At 42.1% G+C, this 20,724-nt stretch overlaps 1 protein-coding gene and 1 long non-coding RNA gene across 2 annotated transcripts in view; one reads left to right on the top strand and one right to left on the bottom strand.

Annotated features, from left to right (window-relative positions):
- LOC146861957 (uncharacterized) overlaps positions 1-369 on the bottom strand; it is a 47,641-nt gene extending 47,272 nt beyond the window's left edge. Inside the window, exon 1 of the long non-coding RNA XR_014978077.1 lies at positions 135-369. This is a non-coding gene — a long non-coding RNA (uncharacterized LOC146861957). The remainder of the gene's footprint in view (positions 1-134) is intronic.
- Positions 1-20,724, top strand: part of LOC146861956 (N-acetylneuraminate-9-phosphate synthase-like) — a 118,713-nt gene that overhangs the window by 4,136 nt on the left and 93,853 nt on the right. The window contains exons 2-3 of the mRNA XM_085641116.1: positions 10,389-10,604; positions 16,121-16,220. Of these exons, the coding sequence (XP_085497242.1) occupies positions 10,389-10,604; positions 16,121-16,220 (316 nt within the window). The remainder of the gene's footprint in view (positions 1-10,388; positions 10,605-16,120; positions 16,221-20,724) is intronic.

The raw sequence follows: 20,724 nt of genomic DNA, 5'->3' as shown, positions 1-20,724 counted from the left end.
GTGTAAAGAGCTGACACAAATAAGCTGTAAAGTGTTTTATACAAATTACACATTCCCAACCCCCTTCGCATTCAGGGTTGGGTAACTAAACCTCCCTTAAACACACACACACTTTACCTTTCAATGTGCAGTACCTTATGTTTGAGATGCTCCTGCTGCAATAAAAAAACACCTTTTCTCTGCAAAGTGGTCTGCAGCCCGCTGGAGGAAGGTTCAGTGAACATCAAACACCTAAGACAAGATAAACGCAGGGCTCCGCCCTCGCAACGCCAATCCCCTCCTTTGAAGACGTGAGGATTTCTTCATTCGGTTTTCAACAGGGCTGGAAATGGAGGCAATGTAATTCGGGAGCTCACAAATTGGGTGGGAGGAGAAAAGGGGCGGAGCACGAAGGGTGGAGTCATGCAGGGAAAGGAGTCATTATGAGGGAGAGAGTCACCGTTAGGAGCGCGGCCAAAGAAAGTCATTCTTTGGCAAGACAAAGCACGCATTAGTAATTGGCACAAAAGAACTGAGAAAAAAAGTAAGTTAAAGACGTTCTGGCTTACTTTAACGAGCACGGACAGAATGCATTCCAAGTAGGTTAGGTCTTAGAGCACCTGCTTCAGAGTTCATTTGTGTGCACAAGTCTCAAGCTATGATATGTTAAATAAGTTCAGGTGCTGAACTCACTAGCTGGCCAGACCTATGAGTAATCACACTACTGAAGTACCATAAAAAAGCTTAGAGGGTGATGTGATTTTTGGACGCAGAGAATCTACAGCTACGGTGGGGTTCCTTTAATAAAACAATAGGATTAGGTAAGGTCGACACCAAGTGGAGGTACTGGGGTGTGAGCACTGGGAAGATGGGAACACCAGCTCAGCACCAAAAGCCGTAAATATGTGGGTATCCCAAAAACCCTAACACCGATTTCAAACGCCGGCTGTGCTCGCATAATCCTAGTGTAAGTCTGTCGAAGTGCAAGTGAGCTTGTAAAACAGCAATTTTAGTGGCTTCCTATTATTAGGTTAGACATTTTTGATTATCTGTGACGTGTATAGCATGTACACACACGCCCATGCTTCCCCGAGCTGCACTAGGCATTGTCGTAACTTGTGTACAGTAGGTGTATGGTCTAACGATTTAGGGGCGCTAAGTCACCACAATAACAGGTGTAGAATGAGCACTGAACTGAAAAACAATAGGATAACATTCGCTTGCATGGATTGGGGCATCGCAAATGCACAAAGACATTCAGAAAATCTTTATTCTTCCCTCATTTTGATTGAGTTAGAGAGTCTCTCTTTTATTTAAGGATTCTGCTGGAGAAAAATAAAGAAAATTTATTGCATATTTTTGAACGTCATAAAAAATAGTAACCGTGCGAAATTCGCAGGCACATACCAATTCATTTTAAATGTATATATTTTTAAGATTTCCAGATTTCCAGAGTATGAGTGAGCTCGGAAGAACATTGAGGTTTTTGAACCCAGGGGCATATTTACAAGCTGGCGCTAAAAAATTATCGCCGCTTTTGCGGCTGTTTTCGGCCGAAAAGCGGCAATAATTTTATCGCCTAGTTAGCAAGGCCACGCTACCGCGTGAAACCTTGCTTTAGCATGGGGATTCCTAATGCCCAGCTTTGCATCTCTAATGAGATGCAAAGTTGGCGTTCCTGACCTAACATGACAGGAGAAATGTCGCTAACCCCTGTTATCGCTACTTTCATTGACGCCTGCTCAGGACTGACTTAGCCACGATATCCTAGGGAAGGTGGATATCATGGCTAAGTTTGTGAGTCCCTATCAACAAGCTAACGCCACATTTCGCGAGATTATCGCTGTGTTTCCAGCGATAATCTCACGTTAGGCAGTTAACGCTAGGATTTTTATCGCTTTTGAGATAAGCGTTGCTAATAGCACGCTATCTCAGCGATAAAAATCCACGTTACCCGGCGATAATTATCCTCACGCTAAGAGCGCTGAGTGATAATTATCGCCGGGTGTTGCTGATATGCCCCCAAGTTCTTATGCAACCAAATATAGCAAGGGATTTAACCTTTTGACATTGAACTCATCTGCTTAAGTAACCACGTTTTCAGCCCCCTCTACGATCTCAAAAATAAGGAACGCATCATGGAGCATATCAGCAACAACCGGCAATAATTACCGCTAAGCGCACTTAGCGCTAGGATAATTATCGCCGGCTAGCGTGGATTTTTATCGCTGAGATAGCGTGCTATCAGCAACGCTTATCTCAAAAGCGATAAAAATCCTTACGCTAACTGCCTAACGCGAGATTATCGCTGGAAACCCAGCGATAATCTCACGCGATGTGGTGTTAGCTTGATGATAGGGACTCACAAACTTAGCCATGATAACCACCTTCCATAGGATATCATGGCTAAATCAGTCCTGAAGCAGGCGTAAGGAAAGTAGCGATAACAGGGGTTATCGCTACTTTTCCTGACGCTATGCTTCATAGTGTGGGGCTTGATGATAGGAGAAATGTCGCTTAGCGACATTTCTCTTTCTCCTGCCATGTCAGGTCAAGAACGCCTACTTTGCATCTCATTAGAGATGCAAAGCTGGGCGTTAGGAATCCCCACGCCAAAGCAAGGTTTCACGCTAATTAGGCGATAAAAATATCGCCGCTTTTCGGACGAAAACAGCCGCAAAAGCGGCGATAATTCTATCGCCTCGCCTTGCTGATATGCCCCCTTGTTTTCCTATAATCTATACATATAGAATATTATTGCAGGCGATCTCATAGATAATGCAAATCCCGTTCTAAAAGTTGGTTTGGGGTGCACTGTAATGTACAAAAAGCTCATATTCAGTATATTTATCTTTTTTTTCTATTTCACTTTAATTAGTTAATTTTAATTAGGGATTGGTTCTGGTTCATGAGAAAAGCATGACAGGTAGCTCTCCAAAGACTTTTCACAGAAATAAAAGACAATGTCCAATAAATGCACAGAGATGCTCTGAGAGAACGCATGAATGAAGGTCAGAAGTGAAATTGTTCGGACTAGGCCATGATTTGGCTGTGTGAGATGTATTTATAGTTGGCCACCTTTTGATCAATTAAATACGTAAACAAATTAAATAAAGAGGGGCTAGAAGGGAGGGTACAGCTTTACCTGCCAGCAGTGCTGCATAGACTGCCCATCAAAATGTTCCCTCGCAAAGGCTGTCACACCTTCTTCCAGAGACCGATTACAAATGGAGCCCAACGCGCCCTTAACCTTGCCTGAACTGTGGTGCCTCATCTGGGTGAGAGGGGGCATCGGATAAAGGAGAGCGCTAGATTTTGCTGCCACCTGGCGGAAGTTTCCTGCACCGCTCAAACCACGCAGAATTTCACTGAACTGTTACGTTTAGTTCGGCACGCGCAATAAAGCCATCAAACCCAACCCAGATTAATGTTTACTGTAAAAGAAATTGCATTTTTTTTTCCTTAACTACCTGCTAAATATCGATAAATAACTATACAGGTAAATAAATACTTTAAGGTCGCATTTAACGGTCATAAAAGCATTAGGGTGACCAACTGGCATGGGTGCAAATTCAGGACAGTGAATGTAAAAATTCAGGACAACGGGTCAAAATTCAGGACAAAAATTTATGACAGGAGGTTGAAATTCAGGACAAAAGGTAAGTTTTACAGACATTTCAGAAGAGGTTGCACAATAGTATATAAGAAGGTAAATAGAAAACCACTTAAGTACAAGTGAAAATAAGTTTATATTAGGTTGAGCTAATTGTGCACTTCATGGTTTTTCAGTATGCACGCAGCTTTGTGCAAATGTGCAGCTCTTTTTGTGGTAACAAAACCACCTCCATTCCACCTTTCAAGCCGCCCAGGCCAGTCCGGCCTTGCAACCACCCTCCAATGGTGCCCCTCATCTTCACAAAGACCCTTTCTTGTGTGTATTTAATTTCTTTTACAGTGCTACTCATCCCAGGTCAGTAGGACACAGTGTCGGAGTGCGTTACATCACACACATTTTATGTAGAGACAATGACTCATATCAATGTGAAAGTCAATGTATAGGAAATGATACTTAAGATAATGGGGGTTACAAGGTGTAATTATTTTTTCATCAGTCATTCAATCTTTCACCATTCATTCTGTACTTCCATCTGTGTTCCCATCCTTATCAGTATTCAACCATTTGCAAGCCTAATCATCATCTATCCTTCCATCCATCCATCTTCCCACTCATCTATCCCTCCATTATTCCCTTTCACTCATCCATCCCTCCATTCATCCTTTCACCCTATCCATTCATACGCTCATCCATCCACTCTTCCACTCATCTATCCATTCACTCATCCATCCAGCCATTTAACCTTTCACCCATCGAGCCATCCTATCACTTACTCATTCATCCACCCAGTCACTCATCCTTCCACCCAGTCACTCATCCTTCCACCCATTCACCCTTCCAGTCATCCATCCATCAGTCCACCCTTTCTCTCTCATCCCCCTTTCACTTAGTCATCCATCCTTCTATCCACCCATCCACCTACTCATCCACTCATCCATCTACTCATCCACTCATGAATCCATCCATTGACCCTATAACTCATCCATCCTTCTACTCATCCATCCATCCTTTCTCTCATCCATCCACCCTTTCACTTAGTCACTCATCCATTCATCCTTTCGCTCATCCATCCACCTTTTCACTTAGTCACTCATCCATCCATCCTTTCTCTCATCCATCCACCCTTTTACTCCTTCACTCATCTATCCACCCTTTTGCCCATTTACCCTCCCTTTCACTCACTCACCCAGCCTTACATCCACCCTTTCACTTATCCATCCATCCATTCATCCTTTCACTTATCAATTCATCAATCCTCCCATCAGTTCACTCATTCATCCACCAATTCACTCGCCTATCATCCACCCTTTCACTTATCCATCCATCCATCCACTCATCCATTCATTTACCCGTCCATCTACCCTTCCACCCATACATCCATGTATTTACCGTCTCTCATCCGTCTGTCCACTCACTCATCTGTCCATCCTTTCTGTCATTATCCATACATTCACCCTTTCATTCATCCATCCAGCCATCCCTTCACTTACTCACTTTTTCACATTATTTATGAGCTGAGCCTTTGTCTGCAGAGTTGCAGACAGAGGAGGCCCATCAAGGACTTCACCCCTGCTATAGTTCTTAAAGCAAGAGGTGGGGCGGGGGGTGCTCACCATGCCCCTGCACATAGGAACTCTGAAAAAGTGGAAGTCATGAGTCATGCATGATGCACAGTGCCACTGTGACATGGTGTTGTTCCCAGGGTTTTAAGTGGGATGAAGAAACTGGGGGGTCTCTCCAAATGGAGTGTTCGATGTAATTAAGGGCATGGCTTAAAAGACCTAAGCTAAAATCTGTGCTTAGCATAGTGTGCCGCCCGACTGGTAATTTGCTGCTTCTTTCATTGCATCCTGATATATAACACAACAAGTAGTGTTACGCCTACAAGCCAGAACTATTGGCTTTGTCAATGGTTGTCAGTTGCATAAAATAAAAAAGCAGCAACCATGCCTTTGTTGAATATAACACTGAAAATGCATCTGTTTTAAAATGATTAGACAGTGAAAGACACATAACCCTTTTTTTAAAACTTGTTTCACGCCTTCTTTTCATGAACTGGATTCTCCTGTAGCAGCATCGGCGTTTTTGTGCATTTCTTCCACCTGACTGAATGTCCTGCCCTAGACCGAGGCTGCAGGAAGCCCACCATATGCATTAAGAGTACAGACTGTCCCATTGTCATTCTATATGTGGAAATCAGCTCCATACAGAATGACAATGGACGGATGGGGCTTGTCTTGCACTCAGAGGATGAGTGCGTGGGGGCCCCATCAGAGACCTGAGCCTTCTGGCAGGGGAACAGTGGTGTTCCCCAATGCCCAAAATTACGGACAAAAGGCATCCGTAAAAAGGATCCTCACGGACAATGGACGTGAGATCCAAATTACGGACGGTCCGTGAAATTTATGGACGGTTGGTCACCCTAGAAAGCATACGCATTTTTGAATGCACAACTCGATTTCTGAGAAAATAAGTGGGTCGAGGCCATCTAATTATCATTGACAACGTGAATGATATCACAAAGAGAGACATTGTAGGAAGTGATGCAACTAGCCTATTTTACCCGTTATTACAATAGAAATTAACAGTCATTATTGCCTGCAGGTGCATGCAATGACTCTTAATGAGAACACTGGAATTGAAAGACCTTCCTTTGCAGACAAGAGAGTGGAAGAGGGGCAATAATGCCTGGTATAGACTTTCTGCTCCAACATTCCAAGGTTTGTCTTCCTGTTTCTCTGTGTTTAATTAAAGATGTCTGACATTTTTAAAAACATGGGCGGATATGTACAATAGAAGTGGTGGAGTGTGTCGTTAGCCTCCTGGCTTTACGACACGCTCCGCCACTTCAGAAACGCAAGGCTGCACCATATTTACAAGAATGTGGTGCAGCATTGCGTTTCCCCCTGCGATGGTGCTAAGTGTAACAACTTAGCGCCAACGCAGGCACCCTTGCACTCTTTGGTGTCTGTGTGCAGGAGAGGATTGGTTAAGTGTAGGAATGTGTCCCTTCCTGCACATAAACAATCCTAAAATGCCATTCTGTCACTGTCATTTGTGCTGCTTCATGCAGCACACATGAAAGTTACAAAATGGCATTTTTAAAAAAAGTTTGTTTATGTACAGGAAGGGACACCTTCCTCTACATAAACAAACCATGGCATTTTACTTTTTCTGTGTGTGCTGCACAAGGCAGCACACATGGAAAAAGCAAAAACGAGGAGAAATAATTAATTTCTCCTCATTTCACTAACTTAAGACCAGGGTTTTCCTGGTCTTAATTTTGGCGCTGCCTCCTATGTACGCCACCCTTGTACATAGTGGCAGCGTCAAAAGGATTGGGTGTTGCGGTGCAACGCCCACCCCAACACCCACTGCACTCTCCTTTCATGATAAACATAGCGTGAAAGGGTGCCTTATGTACAAGGCAGCGTTAAGCCACGTTAAGTGGCTTAACGCTGCCTTCTACATAAGGCATGGCCCCTATCGCCACGGGAACGTCACAAAAAGTGACATTCCCCTGGCGAATTGAGCTTGTACATATGCCCCATGGTCTTTTATATAACGTGACTCGGTAGTGCATGGGCCGCCTCAGATTCTGAGCACCACTTGAACCGATCCACCCAGCAAAATATTTCATAGACAGTTACACTATCCTTCTCGGCAAAAACAATCATAGAATTTGGTCAATTGCTTTACTGGTGCTTGAGCATCCAAATATGTGTTGAAAATGTACCAATAGGTGCATTTCCCGCTCGTTACAGACACCCTTGAGACCGATCTGGCAACTAGTTCCAGGGCGTAACGAAGGTACAGGGGGAGGGGTAACCCTTCTGTCCCTCTCCCTCCCCTGCACTCACTAGGGCCCCGTATTCCGCTCGAAGCCAGTGAATATCTGTGTGATATGTAGCAGCGGCCAGTGCAGGTAAGAGCGGTGGGGCCGGGTTGGGGGGGTTTCGAAGGACGCTGTCGAGGGAAAATTAAATAATTATTTTCGCTCGTGCTGGTCTATCGAAATTCCCCCAGCCCAGCCCACCGTCCCACGCTCTTACCTGCACGGCCGCCGAGACTCAAGGGTCGTCCCTCATCACATTCTGCGGGGGGAGAGGGGGAGTTGCGTACGCCATTGAACTAGGGTAAACTGAATGGCACTACGCCCCACGTCTTTGCGTAATCACAGGTGCATTCAGTCGAGTCTATGCCCACCGGATAACTGTTATTATGGGGCATATTTACAAGCAGGCGATAAAAATTATCGCCACTTTTGCTGCCGTTTTCGGGCGAAAAGCGGCGATAATTTTATCGCCTAATTAGCAAGGCCACGCTAACGCGTGAAACCTTGCTTTAGCGTCAGGATTCCTAACACCCATCTTTGCATCTCTAATGAGATGTAAAGTGGGCGTTCCTGACCTAACATGACTGGAGAAATGTCGCAAAGCGACATTTCTCCTATCATCAAGCCCCACGCTATGAAGCATAGCGTCAGGGAAAGTAGCGATAACCCCTGTTATCGCTACTTTCCTTACGCCTGCTTCAGGACTGACTTAGCCATGATATCCTCTGGAAGGTGGATATCATGGCTAAGTTTGTGAGTCCCTATCAGCAAGCTAACGCCACATTGCGTGAGATTATCGCTGGATTTCCAGCGATAATCTCACGTTAGGCAGTTAGCGTGAGGATTTTTATCGCTGAGGAGATAAGCGTTGCTAATAGCACGCTATCTCAGCGATAAAAATCCACGTTACCCGGCGATAATTATTCTCACACTAAGAGCGCTGAGCGATAATTATCGCCGGGTGTTGCTGATATGCCCCCATGATTCTAGTGAGCAGTGAAAAATTGAGGCGCCCATTCTCCAGAGCTCCCAAGTCTATAGTAGTGCTTTAAAAATATAAAAAATAGATTTCCGAAGAAAGAACATTCACATACACAAAAAAAGACCAAAGTGGTCTTCTTTCCAAACACGAAATAACCCACAGAGTCGAAAAATTATCTGCGCAATGAACTATGACCCTTGGAAGCTACAACACTAAAGAGAGACACTATTGATAAGCTGTTCAGACTTTCAAATACGGTCTTAAAAAACGAAATCCTCAACTATCATTTAAATAAAATGCCAGCCCTGTGGAAGACAAATATAGAGCAGTGATTACGCACACTTTGCTATTGGCCCCGTCCAATCGAAAATCCCCTGGAGTCCTTGCTTTTATGAAATACAGAGGGATATGTACAAGAAAGTGGCGGAGAGAGGTGTTAGCCTTCCTGGCTTAAGCCTCACACCGCCACTTCTGAAACACAAGGTTGCACCACATTTACAAGATTGTGGTGCAGCCTTGCGTTTCCCCCTGCGATGACGCTAAGTTTAGCAACTTAGTACCAACGCAGGCACTCTTGCACCATAGTGGAAGGGTGTCTGCATGCAGGGGAGGATTGTTTATGTACAGGAAGAGATATAACCCTTGGCACCTGACCTGCTCTTCACCCTACAGCGATGACTGTCCACAATGCTAAGCCTCCTCCTAGTGCCCTCCATCACCATGCATATAAAACTTTGTGCTGGACTTTCAAGGTAACTTTTCTGCCAGTCCAGCCTGGTCCCTGTACCGGACCTATGCTCCATCGAGGTAGACTTGAACTTGCGACTTTCCCCGGTCTATTGCAGCCAGATGACCACGAGTAGAACTTTTTGCTTCTAGGCACTATCTCCTACTTTAAAATCGCACATGGGTTTCCTGGTTGGATTTTTGTCATTCTGATATAATTTTATTTATTAAAATTAACTCAGTTGTTCTAAATTGGTTTGGGGGTTTTCTTGTGTGGTGTTTTTACTTAATTACTGTTTGTATGCTGCATAAATATTTTCCAGTTTGCCTCTAAATTGAGCCTGACTGCTTTGTGCCAAGCTACCAGAGGGTTAAGCCCAGGGTTAGTGACGTTTGTGGTTTTCCCTGATAAAGATTGTGGCTGTTGCCTGAGTGTAGGTTCCACCCCCCTCAACCAATAGCCTGTTTTACATTCATCATCATCAATTAATATTACTAAAGCCGTAGTAGCAATAATAATAATAATAATAATAATAATAATAATAATAATAATAATAATAATAATAATAATAATAATTATTATTATTATTATTATTAGTAGTAGTAGTAGTAGTATTATGAATGATAATAACAATAATGTTACTACTACTACTACTACTACTAATAATAATAATAATAATATTTAGTATAGCCTTAATAATAATATCAATAACACAAATTATTATTAGAGTTACTACTTGTAATGATAATAATAACAGCAACAAATTACAAACTTATCATTATTATTATTATTGTTACTACTATTATCAACAATAGGAAACAATGATACTAAGAATGACAGTAATAATTGACATTATTTGTAATAATAATAATAATAATAGGAATATTATTTGTATTGCTACTACTGTAACTATTTTGATTTGTAAGAGCTCCAGGAAAAAAAAACAATACAACAATACAGCAAAAACATAAAAAGATACATGTGAAGGGAGGCAGCTTTCCCCTGTTTGCTTTGATGGGATTTCCAATGCTTTCTCTAATACTTTTGTGCCACTCATCCTGTAAATGAAATACTCCCCTGCATTGCTGCTTAAACCATTGCTGTATACATTTATCTGAGCGATAGCAGATATTCAGCTAAGCCACTGATTAAAGGTAAATCCAAGTAACTGTCTAATGGATTTAGCTGAGTCACATTCATAAATATTTACAAGATATGGTGTGTAAAACACTTCTGTTGCCCTTTTTAGGACTGCGGTGCAGACTGTGCCAAGTTCCAGAAGAGTGAGCTTGAACACAGGTTCATCAAGAGCGCCTTGGACAGACCATACACCTCCAAGCACTCCTGGGGGAAGACCTACGGAGACCACAAGCGCCACCTGGAGTTCAGCCACGAGCAGTACAGGGAGCTGCAGAAGTATGCAAATGAGGTTGGGATTTTCTTCACAGCCTCTGGCATGGACGAGGTGAGGTATTTTTTGTATAAGAGCCATGTCACTACCAAGACATTAGGTTTACTGTTACATCCAGTGGAACTTACTGGTAAAAGAGGCCATCAACAGCGGAAGAAATCAGTTCTTCTTGCCCAGGGCTTCATCTCCACAGAATGCATTCCAGAAGGTTCTATTATTTGATGATATTTGCTTGAATGTTGAGACCTAATGTGACGTCATTTGCCAGAGAGCCTTGTGAAAGGCGGTACTCGACAATGTTGATCATTTTCGCCCCATATGCCACATCCGCTCTGAACGGGGACATATTAAACACCAGTCATGGGTCAGCGATGCAGGCCCTTATCAGTGAGTTCCGGTTTGTGTAGTAAATTACTTGTCTACTATTCTCCACTGTACTGCTCTGCTAGAATTTTCCATGACATGAGCTGTTGGGAGCCTGCTCCTGGTGGGGCTGTCTTTGTACCATCTATCCTCTCCTACTATCCTGATCTCCTATACTGGAACCAAGCTACTAATAAAGAAGTAACCTACATGTACATATTGACTCTGTTTCTTCCTTTACACCAGTTTGACTCTAGGTGCCAGAGTGAGTTTTGGAAAGAGCATGTAATTGCCAGAGTTTACAGGCAGGCGCTATACATCTCTGCAGTATCAATATGGAGATCATCAACCTCCACCATGTCATCACCCAAAGCCTGTACGCATGGGAAACCAGGGTTCTGTTCTAGAACTGAATGGGCCATATTATCAAGAACGGCGCAAACATTATTGCCGCTTTAGCGGCAGGAAACTGCCGCTAAAGCGGCGATAAGGGGCTTGATAATATGCCCTAGAGAATTCCAATAGAAGCCCAGGCTTGTGGTCCTTCACACCAGAACCTGGGCTTCTATTGGAACTCTCAAGGGCATATTATCAAGCCCCTTATCGCAGCTTTAGCGACAGTTTCCGGCCGCTAAAGCGGCGATAATGTTTGGGCCGTTCTTGATAATATGGCCCAATGAATTTCCCAATTGCCAAACAGGCCTTCTTGCGGCAACAGCTTCATGTTTTCACTTTTATTCTTGCAAGGTCTCGGATTAAATGCTCCTTTGGCTCGTATACAGCCTGAAGGTTAGACCGCCCAGCCTCAGCGGATGAAGCTGCACCTCCACTAAATTGGTGGTGGTGGTGGGGTGGGGGGGGGGTGGGGGAACGGGGGGGACACATTTATAGAATTCCACTAATGTGGTGGGGCGTTTCCCCTCAGAGACAGCTCCTACTAGCTCATGCAGAGTTGATGGGAATAATATCATGAGAGTGTATACTGGAAACGCACCCCCCTATGTGCATCTACATTTCCAGTACCCACATTTGACGACATTGTGAGCCCCCACCCAAAATGGCGGCAAACCATAAAACCTCAATTGAGTGGCTGGTGCACCACCATATTCGACAGACCTTTCATTCTGGTTGGTGCAGCTGGCAGAGGTTCCACCATCAGGAAGGTGGTGGTCCTCTGCCCCTTCCCCTGAAAAGGAACATGCAGAAATATAAATGCCTAACATCATGAGATGTGACGGTTTCCATTTTATGTAAGATACAAAAAAACACTGACAACGATTTAGCGGGGCAACAGATGTAATGAACGTGTAGTACTGGGGAGTGTGGGACCCAACGCTCCAGAATTATGGATTTTAAGACCACAAGTACGAAGAATTTTTGAGGTCAGAAACGGCCGATCGGGCTATTTCCATCCGCAGAAATGATTCTACATATGTACAAAATACAAATTGCAATTTGGTAAAACATTCCCAAATCGCAATTTGTGTTTGCGATTCGGTATTTGGAAGGGGCGTGTTTAGGACGTCCCTTCTAAATAGGAGGTATGAATGTTCTGCCACTGAATTATAGTCACAAAACATTCATATTTTTTCTGACTCCTTGAAAGAGGTGGAAACCCCCTTTCCCCTTTGAGAGAGGATAACAAATATATTTTTAAGAGCAGGCAGTAGTCCCAAGAACCCAAGCCTATTCTTAAAAAATGAAACAGCAAAGTTACATTTATTTCTTTTTAAACGCACCCCATTTTCCTTTGAGGACAATAGACTGCATTAAACAAATACATTGTTTTATGAAAAAGCAATCACAGACATGGTGGTCTGCTGACTTCAGCAAGTCAACATCCTTGTGATGGCTACGATTCCTAATAGGTCGCAAATTGCAACCTACCTCAATAATATGCATGAGGTAGGTCTATTTCCAACCGACTAGGAATCATTAATGAGTTTCACACATTAGAAATACCGATTTCCTAATTGCGATTGGAGAAAATCACAATTAGTTAAGCGGTATTCTTAATGTCAGTACATCTGGCCCTTTTTTGCCAACCGGGGACAATTGGTCTCATTTATTCCACCAGGCCCATGGCACCCTTGTTATGCCCCTCTGTTTAGGAAGTAAAAAAACACATGAAAAGTTCCAGTCCAACTGTCACCATTTAATATCTCCAAAATAGTTGAACAGTAAAGTGCAAAATGACGAATAACCACAAATAAAAAGATAACAAAGCATATACACAAATCAATTGGCCTGTAAGTATCTACACCATATAAGTCACCTAAACCGATGGCCAAAAGTGTGCTTTAGCCACCTTGCTTGTAAGGCTTAAACCTGTATGTTTGCATTTTCTTTAAATAATTATGATGGTTTCTCATGACTTACATGGCATTCCTGCTAGTTTTGGTAAATACCTCAGCCACCCAATGAATACATGTAATAAGGTGCCTAATTCACATAGCGATTTTTTAGAATTTGACCTACTTATTGAAATTCAGCAATACATCACACTAAGGGTCTGATTATGATTCTGGCATTCCACGGAACGTCAGATTCAGAGTGGCACAGGGGTGATAGTACAGTCACCACTGCACCGGCGGTCTGACCGCCACATTAAGAGTTGGGTGGTCAGACCGCTATTGCACTGCCCCAACCACCAGGGATCAGAAATCTCTGGCGGTGGCACGGCAGACCACCAAGCATATTACGAGTTTCCTCTGCACCACGGTTTTTATGGCGGTTCCTGCTCCATGAAAACTGTGGCAGAGAGGAAACAAAGGGGGGCTGATAGGGCCCGTAGGGCCCCTTGTTGCCTTTGGGCCATAGTGTGCATGCAGGGGGGCACATTTTGTACCCCTGTGTGAATGCACCCCAGTACCTGCACTTCATGAACTGTACCAGTCCATGCTGTGCATGCACTGCCTTTGACATTCCCATTGCGATGCCTATTTCATAGGCACCACAGTGGGAACGGCAAATAACTGCCTGCCGGTGAGTAAAAATTCATAATCTGTAGGGTGGTGCGCATACTAGTTTAGTGGTGTGGGAGCGGGGGGGCGGCATGGCAGTCCCACTCCCGCACTGCCAAACTCGTAATCAGGCCCTGAGTGGGGAGTGTTTGACCAACATATCTACTGAAAAAGGCATTCTATATTGAGCCTATAGGCATGAGAACCTGGTCTATGTCTCTTTGTAAGTGGAAGACCAATTCCAACAGGACCTGACCTGGATCCTGCAGTTTGTCTTCCTGGAGTGGGTCTTAACCTCCAAATGCTATCCTCAAGGTCCTGGACCCTTGGCTGGTGTAAAGTGCACTCCACCTAAAGTTTCCTGATGCCTGGGACTTAAAGACGTTTTGGTCCAAAGACCTCCTGAGGACCAGGACCAACCTGCCAAACCAATCAGATGAAGATACATTGCTGTTGGAAATAAAAGATTCAGGCTGTATCAGCTTGAACTCTCAGGAAAGAATCCGGCCTCATGGAGCCCTCTTCAGCAACAGCCTGCAGCCTTGCCCCACTGGGAGAATTTGAGCTCCAAAAAAGTAACTGAGTCTGAAGGTGGCAATCGTTACTGTGCAAAGGCAGGAAAAGTATCCAGTCAGCAAGGTCCCTCCTGGATGTGTAATAAACATGTTTCCCTCTCTGAGCTTTGCTGACAAAAGTCAACAGCTTCACCAAGACCTCGTCCAGCAATTATCAAACTTCCGGGAGGCCACTCTGGCCACAGCCTGCTGCTCCATACCACTGAGGATGTTTGTCTTCCATTTCAAAGACTAGGTGTAGTAGCAGATCTTGAGTAGGACAAACTGTCATCAAAAATCTGGAATCAATGTCATTGTCAATTTAAACCAAATGGGAATGAGACGAAACAGATTACACATTTTCATGATTTAAGTGGCACAACATTTTTTAAATCAAACATTATATTAACTGTAAAACTGGCCTGGTAGGTGAGAGTAAGAAAAGGAACAAACACAGCTTGTCATAGTCAAAATGATCTAACATTTGGAAGCCATATTTAAATGCTAAAAACTGTGTTTTAATATAGCTTTAAAGCCCGCCGTAGTGGGCTAAAATGGCCATTAAAGGCCTGCTCCAGCGTTAAAGGCCCGAGCCAAAGGTGAGGGCCTTTAACAAGGGAGCAGGACTTTAATGGCCGGTATGGCCCAGCTACGAAGGGCTATAAGGCTATTAGAACATTCTGCCACTAGGGGGCAGAATGTGCTAACAAATAAAACAAAGGCCTCTCTGAGCCCGAGGGGGTTTAAATACCCTTGGGTCTGAGAGGCCTTTGTTTACAGCAACAGTTGTGAACAAAAGCAACATTGGAATGTTGCTCTGTGGGCTTTTACCGGCCCGTAGAAGTTTCACCATAGCTTTTTCACAAAAAGGTAACACAAATAAAATGCCTGGTGTTATGTCATGTAGGATTTATAACTGGCAATAATTTTCAACATTATCTTCAAATGTTAAAAATGGAACAGATTAGTAAAATAGCAAAATTAACAAATGAAGAACGCGAAGCATATTTTACTGTTAGGCATCTCTTTAATGTATTTTTTTATTAGCGTACATTGCCATGTGACTCAGGTGTAATTTGTTTTGTCAAACATGGATAGGTATGATTTTCATGCTACACATTTGTATAATATACACAAATATATTGCATATGAATTTAGAGAAGATGTGAGATAATGAACATTTGTAGCCTGTGCTATTTTTGGGGGTTTACTGAGCCGCCACCTGTACACCCTTCTTTATAATAAGCTATACTGATCGTTATGCTTTCACTCACTTTCTAAACAAAACACACCTGGTCCATTAGTGTGAAAATGATTGCAAAACAATGGCTCAACTCCATTCATAAATGTTTGTCAAAACCAAAAAAAGGTTACAAGTTTTTAGGTGTTAAAATACATAGGTTGTCCTTATACATTCCTGTGACACTCTCCATGGGATGCTACTCTTCCAAATACAGACCAGATTTACCTGAGCAATATATATATACCCCCACACTGCATACATTACACGCTTGAACCAGTCATGAACTTTTCCAGGTACATGCAAATATATGTTACTTTTATGAATCATATGTAATTTCTGAATGTGTACATTGACCTTTTTTGTCTATGCCTGCAGTCGCCAGCATACGCTTTCTGATACCGCTAATGTGTTTTCAAAAGGGGGCTAATTTCTTGATTTCTACCACAGATGGCAGTTGAGTTTCTTCATGAGTTGAATGTTCCCTTTTTCAAAGTAGCATCAGCCGACGCAAACAATTTCCCGTATATGGAAAGAGTTGCAAAGAAAGGCAAGTATTTTTAAAACAGTAAAATGTAAGAAATACAAATCAAAAATATTCACAGATCTACTAAGATTTGAATATGTAATTGTATCTTATATACCTAATAGAAAACAAATATTAAGTCTGCTTGAATTAAAAAATGCTTATTATACACAATACCGCTTACACTGTCAGGTACACAACATTTACTAATGCAAAGTGTTAAGGCCTGATTGCAGTTGTGGTTATGGAAAAATTATCAGATTTTTGGAGAAAATGCTGAATCTGGGGAGAACATTCTTTTGGTGGACGCTCTTTAGATTTAGAACTTCCTTGAAAATTAGAGTATTTTCGACTTCTACCCTACTATAAATCTTGCCCTGAGTCACAATGAATATTGGGAAGGTACATGTAATAGTCAATAAAACCATTGATTTCTGCTGTAATTATAGATTTTGAGAATAAGAATAGATGATTCACACATTTGAATGTCTCTATAGAAAATAAAGAGTAAGTTAACTAAAGTTTTATCTTTAAAGCAATATATGTGGTCTATTGCATTCATAATGAGGACATTGCAAATCCTCAGTGTGTTCTGAGATCATATATAGAGGCACAAGGCATTGGTCTTTCTGATACTTCCACCTTTGCAAAAGATCATGTAATTCTCGACCTAGGTATAATAAGCTAGTACTTACAAAAACCTAACTTAAAGACACCTCATACAAAGTAATGAACATCCTTCTACCTCCTCATAATTATATTGTCCATGTGACAGAGAATGCAGGCAGGTACTCTGAGTATCATTGTAGAACAGTCCCCACTCATTGATACCACTTCTTTTAATGGCTTGATCTGAAACTTTCTACTCTAATTTTCTCAACAGATTAACTAGATGGCATATTTCACCCTATAGTTATTAATAACACATTCATTGAAGAATGTTTGGAGCATATTACAAACTGGCTGATAATCTCTTATGCAGTCTGCTTTGGAGTAATGCTAATGATAAAGCTGTTAATTTACTCTCTGTATTCATCTAAGAAAATGCCAAAAATTGACTAGGCTAAGTAGATCCATACTTGACCTGATCAATGCAAAGTATTTCTTATTGATGATCCTATCCTGTTTGATTGATTCCATCATCTCTATATCCCTTTCATATTATCCTTTGTCCTCTGTCGAAGGTTTAATCAAGAAAAAAAGGAGACTGTGGTGTTTCCGGACATCGAGAATATTACTATTCATGCACTTGCAAGTAAGGCCCAGTTGAATCTGCCCCCAATTGGAACTGATAAAGATATCAATGTTTACATACAATGACTGCATGTAGGACCATCTTGAGGATTGCAATTCCCCGTTAAAGTAAGAAGAAAAGATCGACTTTATCTGCTCAATGATCCTTGAAAGATTTATACAAGGAAAGAACATTCCCAAGAATATTTACAAATATATGGAGGCAATTTGACCTTCGTCCTTAGTCTGGCTCAACTTTGGGCTACCAGAAGAAGTTATAAAAACACATTTACACATAAATGTCTCTGTACATCAAATCACTAAGAGATACCGCCAAGTACTACTCAAAATGCCGTTTTAAAGTAGTCAAATTGCAAAAGCGTCAGGCATCTGCTGGTACAGTCAACATCTGCGAATCCAAATGTACAGATTTTGTGAAGTTCTTTACTGAGAAGGTAAAGTCCGTTGAACTCTCACTTGCTCCAACCTCTTACCTTCTGATCAATTGCAAGTTGGACCTTAAAGATCAAATGACATGTTCCCATTTTAATGAAATCTAGTATGAGTTACTTGAAATTATAGCCGAAGTAAAACGATCAAATTTTATTCACATGTTATCTGGAAACATTTTTAGGATACTGGACAATTACATTCTACTCTACTGGACAACTGTGATGAATTCATCATATGCTCAAGGTGTGTATCCTGCCGGTCTGAAAACTGGACAGGTTTTCCTCCTTTTCAAGAAAGCCTCAGTAGTTGTTAGTGACCTTAACAATCTTCACCCTATTTCAAGACCACCTTTCCTCAAGAAAGTGATAGAAAGTTGTGAACTTTCCCACCTATCTTATCATATTCAGTCTAAACTCTCCTAGGCATACTTCAATTGGGTTCAAGCAGTGCTGCAGCTTGGAGACAGCTCTACTTCAAGTAGATACAATGCCCTCTGCTTCCTTGACTCGTGAAACTCATATCGGCTTGTGGTTCTAGACCTATCATCTATCTTCAAGACAGTCTATCATATCTCTCTGATTAACATCCTGAAAGAATAAATGGGCACTGAAGGTGCAGTGTTAAACTGTTTCACCTGTTTCAATAGGTAACTGTAGCTAACATTGTCAGTCTCCAACAAGGGGCTCCTAAAGCATCCATTTAATCAGACACACATTTTAGCCTTTATTTAACATGACTCAGGTTTATTGTTAGAGATTCTGAGTTACATTATCATCAATGTGCCAGTGCCATTTAGGTCTATTTTAAGATTTTCTCTCCAAGTAACATTTCGGTGCTCTCCAACACCCTGAAGAATTTCTAAAGGTGTAATTCTAATCATCACTTGTAACTCAACCCCTCAAAAACAGAGAGCGTAATTCACAAAGGTAAACTCCCACATTTGTGTAAGTTTACGATTGTATGCTATTCACAAAGGGATTGATGAGTTATATTTTTACAAGTGTTGACTCTCCGCACATAAAAAGATATCTCCGCACATAAAAAGAGATATCTTTTTATGTGCTGAGACTCCGCACTCGTAAAAATACTACCCATAAATCCCTTTGAGAATAGCCCACAATTGTAAACTTGTATTAAAGTGTAAGTTTAACTTTGTGAATCAGGCCCAGAGCTTCTAATAATTCTGCCCATGAAAATCCAGTATGCCAGTTCAGTCATTGATTAATTTGTGACTCTCCTGGATTGTAAACCGGTCATTGTGGACAATGCGAATCCCTAGGTTTTGTCCTAAAAACAAACTTAACCTGCAAGCACACATTTGTGATAGGGCCAGTAACGCTTGTTGCTTAGAAATAGTGATAAAAAGACACGAAACTGAGGTGCCTGTTATAAGTAGGTTTGGCAAAGAAGTGATACCTGAATTTGGCATTGATGTAAATTGCTTAAAGAGAGTATAAGATAAACAAGAAGGCCCCGAGTTAAGCAATATATAAAATCACTTTATAGTTCATAGTTGTTCGGAGACAGAAAGACAGCCACATCTCACCGTCTCAGACATAATCCTTACACAGGCATCAGACCAGTCTGCACAGTAGCATAGCAAGGGGGGCAAAGGTGGGGGCGGTGCGCCCCAGGCGGCACAAGTTTTGGGGGTGGCGGTCTCCAGTCCCCCCCTCTTTCATGCGGCACTCTCTCACACCCTCTTCAAATATGCAAATCAGGCAGAGATTAACAGGAACTATGTTTAATATATCTGTGCAGTTAGGAATTAAAAGCATGTTCTGCTCATCTTTTTGATGTTTAGGTGCCTACTTTTGGCGATCGGTCACCTAAGAATCGGTAGCTGGCGTATATACATGTAAACCGAAACATCTTTGCTTGAGTCGGATAACATTACAGACCTAAGATCTGAAAATTGTATTCCTGTCAGTGGCATAGAAGTGGTGCGATGGCCCCTACCAAATGTAGATAAATAAAATAATTTAGATACATTGAGCCCCACGCACTCCTGGGCCATGGTGCCACTGCACCTGCTGCACAATTGAGAGAAGCACCCCTGATTCCAGTAGGTATTGCAGTATTATCAGGCAATGGAAGTCTGAGTTCTCCTTTTAAAAATGGGGGGGGGGGGCTGCTTTATCCTTATGGGCCCGATTCACAATCAAGAGGAATTAACTTTTTTATAAATGCAGATTTTAATTATGGTGGTGGAAAATCAGAGAGTTTAGTATAAAGCAAAAGAAAAATTTGAAAATCTGGGACTCATGCTAGTTTTGGGACTTTTGACAATGTCGAGTTCCCAATATCTCCGTAGATGATTCCCCAACCTGGAAACACTACTTTATATTGACATGGACTTCGAATCAGGGCTTTAAGTGGTCAGAGCCCTGCCAGTGCTCAGCACGGACTGAAAAAATAAGCAGATTTTGAAAATGATCCAGAACGGGGGCCCTCCATTTCTGCCCAAATCATAGAAAAATAAACAAGCATTTTCAATGCAATAGGTCTCGCATTTGTAAAAGTTTCAGCTGATGGCGTTTAAAATGACAATGTTTTTTACTTTTTTTTTGCAGTGGAGTAATTTGCAAAGCAGCATTGCCATTGGTATTTTTAACGTCAACATCTCTACCTTTAACAAATGAGAAAGTGTTATAAGCTGAATACATATTATGAACTAAAACAACAGCGAGACTGATTCGAATGCACAGCTGCAAAGTAATACTGGCATTCCTTACAGAGTACATATTGGAATGTAAATAACAGAGCGGGCTATGGCACGGCTGGTGTTATACTGACTACTGAAACTAGGCAAGCACTATCAGGCAACCAACAGTGGTCTACC

The sequence above is a fragment of the Triturus cristatus genome, chromosome 2_2 (assembly GCF_964204655.1).
Source record: "Triturus cristatus chromosome 2_2, aTriCri1.1, whole genome shotgun sequence".
Taxonomy (NCBI): Eukaryota; Metazoa; Chordata; class Amphibia; order Caudata; family Salamandridae; genus Triturus; species Triturus cristatus.
The sequence above is the reverse complement of the archived record's forward strand: the minus strand, read 5'-3'. Positions and strand labels throughout refer to the sequence as shown.